Source organism: Papaver somniferum, chromosome 3 (assembly GCF_003573695.1).
Source record: "Papaver somniferum cultivar HN1 chromosome 3, ASM357369v1, whole genome shotgun sequence".
Classification (NCBI taxonomy): domain Eukaryota; kingdom Viridiplantae; phylum Streptophyta; class Magnoliopsida; order Ranunculales; family Papaveraceae; genus Papaver; species Papaver somniferum.
Window position 1 is genome coordinate 195,329,081 of NC_039360.1, and position 5,250 is coordinate 195,334,330.

General features: G+C 37.0%; 1 protein-coding gene across 1 annotated transcript; it reads right to left on the reverse strand.

Annotated features, from left to right (window-relative positions):
• Positions 1-1,575: 1,575 nt before the first annotated feature.
• On the reverse strand, positions 1,576-4,433 carry LOC113360489 (glutamic acid-rich protein-like). Its single transcript, XM_026603998.1, has 4 exons — positions 4,022-4,433; positions 3,804-3,940; positions 1,930-1,984; positions 1,576-1,853 (listed from the first exon to the last, which is right to left on the reverse strand). The coding sequence occupies exons 1-3, from the start codon at positions 4,431-4,433 to the stop codon at positions 1,979-1,981; spliced, it is 555 nt and encodes a 184-aa protein (XP_026459783.1). The 3' UTR covers positions 1,576-1,853; positions 1,930-1,978.
• Between the last annotated feature and the right edge of the window lie 817 nt (positions 4,434-5,250).

The following is a 5,250-nucleotide window of genomic DNA, read 5'->3' on the forward strand; positions in this document are numbered from 1 at the left end:
TCCTTCACATAGTCTCTCACCCATTTTAAAAGAGATAGAAATAGAGCGTTAAATCATTCTATCTTATAGACTTCGATTTTATCACAACGCAACATCACAACATACTTAAATTTCTAGCACAAAACTAGGCGACACCATCCGATACAACATGCCACAGTTCACACTGTAGGTTAAAAACGTATAACCTTAGACCTAAGCTATTGCGTATCTTGTTACATCTTCCAGTAGACTTGGAAATGATCTCCCTCATCCCTTAGCACATCCACTCCATCTTATCCTAGAAGCGAAGCTGTTACAGGGATCCCGGTTTTATACCCCATTTACATACACCACTATGTGGCAATTGGATCCACCGTTGTTTATTTCCCACTCTACCCCACCAGGAGAAATATGGGGGCCTGTTTTAAGAAATTAGCCAATACCATTTTGACACGTAAGCGATGTAAAATGTTGGGTATAAAACCAGGGGCTAGGAAACATTTTCGTCCTAGAAGCACTCTTCTTACTGACTCATCTGCTTCCCAACAAAGTAAAATAAGACCTATAGAGAAAAAATAAATTAGGGACTGTATTTCAAATAATGTCACCCTCACTAAACCAATAACAGGTATGTTCCACAAATTAAAATTAAGGATCAAAATATGAACATCCATCTCATCACCATCAAGTCTATGTGTTCTAAATCAACGGGTCACACGACACCGTGATACTCTGTCATCCTAAAACCTTCCATAACAAAACATGTCACGCTTCATTTTTATTGCAAGAGCTATAGGTTTGAGAGATCTCATTCAAAATGAAGGGGAGCGTCCGCCTGACGTGACTTAGGATGACAAAGTATCACAATGCCTTGTGAACTGTTGATTTAGAATAACTAGATGGTTGAGATCATCCATAATCACATGAGTAACCCGGTTATTCCCATGACCCCATAGCGAGTTTCAGAAAATAGTTACCTTATCTCACTACTTTTTTTCTATCGGATTACGCAGAGGTCTTACCATTTTGGATTGATTAGATTAGGTTGGACTTAGATTTTTCGGCGTATTCATTAATTATCATGAATGTTTACGAGCTAATCTTTATGTTTTGATTCGACAAGATCTTTTTTTCTTGGGCTTTTCAATAAAGTAACCACCTTTTTGAACCATATTTAAGAAACTGGCCGTTTTTTTGAATCTTTATATAAACTAGCCGATATTGACATTTTCCATCCCGTTTTTTTCAAAAAACGGATTTAGGTAGTTAATTGGCTATGTGGCAGTTAACCTGCTAGGTAAAAGACGACTTAACCCTCGTCTGAGTTCGTAACCAAACCAGTATCGAGTCAACTCGGTGACTCATTGCAACGGTCGGATTTGTAACGGTCGGATTTGTAACGGTCGGATTCAGCTTCATTCATATAAATTAGGCCCTGCAGAGAAGAACCATATTATTTGTCATACTCAACAGATCAAAAAAATAAAAATAAATAAGACATGAGCCAAAATGAAGTAAACTCTCCAAGCAGCAGTAGCAGCAGCAAGGTAAGATTAAGATTAAAACAACCCCTAATTCCATGTTCTATCTGTGCACAGGGAATTCATGATCCAAAGGTATGTCCTTGGATTTATTCCAGGTGCAAATATATACCATGTAATGGTATAAGGCAACTATTGTGTTCAAAAGCAAAAGAAACAAACGAAAAAAATGTTTTTGAAGTGTTCAATTCCAACCTGTCAGTACTTTGAATGGTTTGACGATGCCATCGATCCTGTCAAATGCAAGATGGTGAAATTACCAGTAGAGAATGGTTGTTACGCTTGCGGAGAATCTGGTCATTGCTTCAAAAACTGCCCACTGCAAAATCAAACCTGCAACAAAGATCACTGCAAATCAAAGATGGAGATGAAATTTTTCAAGAATGAACACAACAAGAACATAGCATACCTCACTTGTACAGATTGTGACGGTTTTAAATGGGTCTCAGATGAAGTCTTCATTGCTGCAAAAAACAGAATTATGCATTCAAGTTTACAACTTAATGCTATATGTAAGGAACTCAACAATCTGAAAATGTAACCTGCAAATGTACTAATAAACAACCTGCCACTTTTGATTCAGCATTAATTCAAGTCTACAAAAGAAAAAAATATTGTCTTCTTAAACACAAAAAATCAGAAAACGGATCTCAAATCATTTCTTTTTAGCCTTTCCATTTCCCCTTCCCTTTCCTTGTTTTATATTCTGAGATACATATCCAATGCCAAAGAAGTTCTGATAAAGGTTATTTATTGTAGAGGGTGGAGTAGAAGATGGTGCTATAGATGGCAGACTCATAGGTGTTGTGGAAGCTGGAGTAGAAGATGGTGTTGCCAAAGGCTGACTTCCAGGCCCTGTAAAACATTCACCAACAAATGATGCCGTTCTCTTCTTCTTGTTTGACTTAGCTGCACCCCTAAATCCGGTGGTCTGACTTGGCTCTATGTTGATGAAGGTGAAGCTTTGTGCATCACATTCAGTCCTTTGCCTCTTTGCAGTTGGATTAGATCCCACTTCACCACCAGCACATGTTCTTTTGTTGTGGTTAGTAACATTTCCACATTTCCCACACCTCCTTTTTGTCTTCTCAACACGAGGTTCATCACTGTGAACACAGAATTCTTTGGACTAGTCACCATATATAACTCTCCAGCCACACAAGGGTCAACACCATAGTCAGTCACAAATTCCAGCATTTTCTTAATCAATGTAACAGAAGTAGGAACCAAATTACCATCTACCCATGATGCAGATTCAGTCCTCCTATTGTACCATGTACCCATCACTAAGTTAGCATACATTATTCCTATCATTATAATTGGTTTATTTCTCATCTTGTTGATCATATTGTTAAAAGACTCTGAAAAATTGTTGTTCATATGTTCACAACAGTGAATAGGGTTAAAAAAGGCCCTGGACCATGTAGCATGATCTTCTCTACTGAGATAAGCACCAGCTGCAGCACTCTGTTTCACAATATTGTCAAAATGTTCCTGCACAGCCAATCAAAAACTAGCTTAACTTGACTGTCAAACAGTGCATAAAACCAATAACAAAGAACTGTTGTGAACTGTCAAACCTGAAAATGCTTTTCTTTGTATGCTTTTGCTGCATTCCATAAAGAACTGTATAATTCAAGACCCTTGTAATCCTTCTTGAAATTTTTGTATAAATGTCTGCATTTTAACTCCCCTGCATGCTTTTCGCCAACCCCTCATTGCAGGTTCAAATGAGAGTGTCATGCTTTCAAAGGTGTTATTCACTGTGTCAAAAGTGAACTTAGCAACAGACCCATCATTGCATTTAGTAAACATCTTGCAGAATGCTGGTACTTCATTGTAACTTTCTTTATAGTTCCCATATAATGACTCTAAAACTAGATTCCTAACCTTCCATGCACACTGATATGGTATATTTACTCTCTTTTCAGCTAAGAAGTCTTCCTTGATTTTATAAGGGTCTGGAACAACTTTTTTAGGCTTATTCTTCATCTGATCAAGAACAAAATCCTTTACAAAATGAGGATCAGCAGATCTATTCCTATTTTGGGGATCCCCTTCACACTTATGTTCCAAATTCACTTTCCTAAGAACAAAAGTCTTCTCACCCTCTTTCTTGCTAGCATACACAAACCAAGGACAATCATGTTCTGTTTTAAACCTACACTCAGCCTTAATTCTAGAGGGAGCACTTCTATCCAAAATATATTGACACTTATTAAGAACACAATAACCCCTGAGATGTTTCTTAAATGCTTCCTTATTTGCAAATCTAGTTTTTACCTCCATTTTGCTAGGATCTACTGGAGTAAAAACTTCTTCTTCAGGGAAAAGATCTACATCATGCTCACCCTTCATGTACTGACCAAAATCATCATCAAAGTCATCCATGTAAGCAGGTCTTTCATCCACATCCTTACCTGCACATTCAAGATCAACATCAGTACCATATAATAAGTTACAAATTATAATAAATGAAATCAGTTATAAATGAAATATACCTTTTTCTTTGCCTTCTTTTTCTGCTTCTTCTTCTTCTTCTTCTTCTTTCTCTTCTTGTTCTTCTTCATCTGACCCATACTCAATGTCTTCATCACTGTCATATACTGGAGGAGCTTCTGGATTCTCAGTTGGGTGATATTCATCTTCTTTGGTGTTTTCCAGCTGAATATTGTCCACATCTTCAACAAACTTAACTTCATTTGTAGCTTTTGACTGACTGCAACCACTGCTACTAGCCTGAGAATGTTTGGACATGGGCACATCCATGAAACTCAGCTTTCTTGATGCACCTTCAACTGATTTATCCACACTATTTAGCCTTGGGGATCTTCTAGGGGTGGTTCCCTTACTAACTGTCTTCTTCTTTGGTGTAGTCTTTGGAGTCCCAAACACTGTGTATTTCATCCCCATCCACAAACATATACATCCATCCTCATTTACAAAAGAATCTTCCCAAAAATTATCAAAATCATCATTGTTTAACAATGGCAGTGGCAGACATTCTTCCTTAAACCAATATAAATTAAACTTCTCTTTAACATCCATAGACAAACCCTTATACACCATATACTTAAGTGTCGTCAACTCTGTTTCATCTCTATGGCAATCAGGAAATACCAAAGTCTCATTCTTTGGCTCCGCATATACACTGACATTCCTAAATTTGAACTGACTGCAACACAAATGAAACAAAATCAGATATAAACCTATGAAAACCTAATTAAGCAATATTACTTAAAATCAAACACCCAATCACGAAAATTAAACCCCAATTAAACAATAAAAATTTGGTTTCAAATAAACCCTAATTACAAAGGAAAAAAAACAGAAACCCTAAAAATCAATCGATCAATTAAATCAATTAACTATCAATACAATGATTTTCATCATATATTAAGTCACGGGTTTCGTTAATCTTACCTTGATTCAGACTGTTTCAATCCCGGTTTGTACCTCATCTTCACTGTATCACCACTATCTCTGAATCCCTAAATATGTAGAACTTTTCTTCCAAATACACTCTGGTCTTTCACTAACATCTATGTCTTCAGCAAAAACAACTTCAATAACATCAGTTTTCTTTTTCTTTTCAAACAGCTTCAATACCTAACCCTAGGAGAAGAGAACGAGGGAGAAGAGAACGAGGGAGAAAGAGAACGAGAACGAGGGAGAAAGAGAAAGTGTGGTGAGAGATTACACCACACGCGTCTTTAAATGAGCAAGGGCA

What these genes read in the sequence shown, in the direction of transcription:
- LOC113360489 (XM_026603998.1), bottom strand. Translation starts at nt 4,433, where the DNA reads ATGGGGATGAAATACACAGTGTTTGGGACTCCAAAGACTACACCAAAG. An exon ending in AAAAGAAGGCAAAGAAAAAG is followed by an intron (nt 3,941 to 4,021) that starts GTATATTTCATT and finishes TTGAATGTGCAG; the next exon opens with GTAAGGATGTGGATGAAAGA.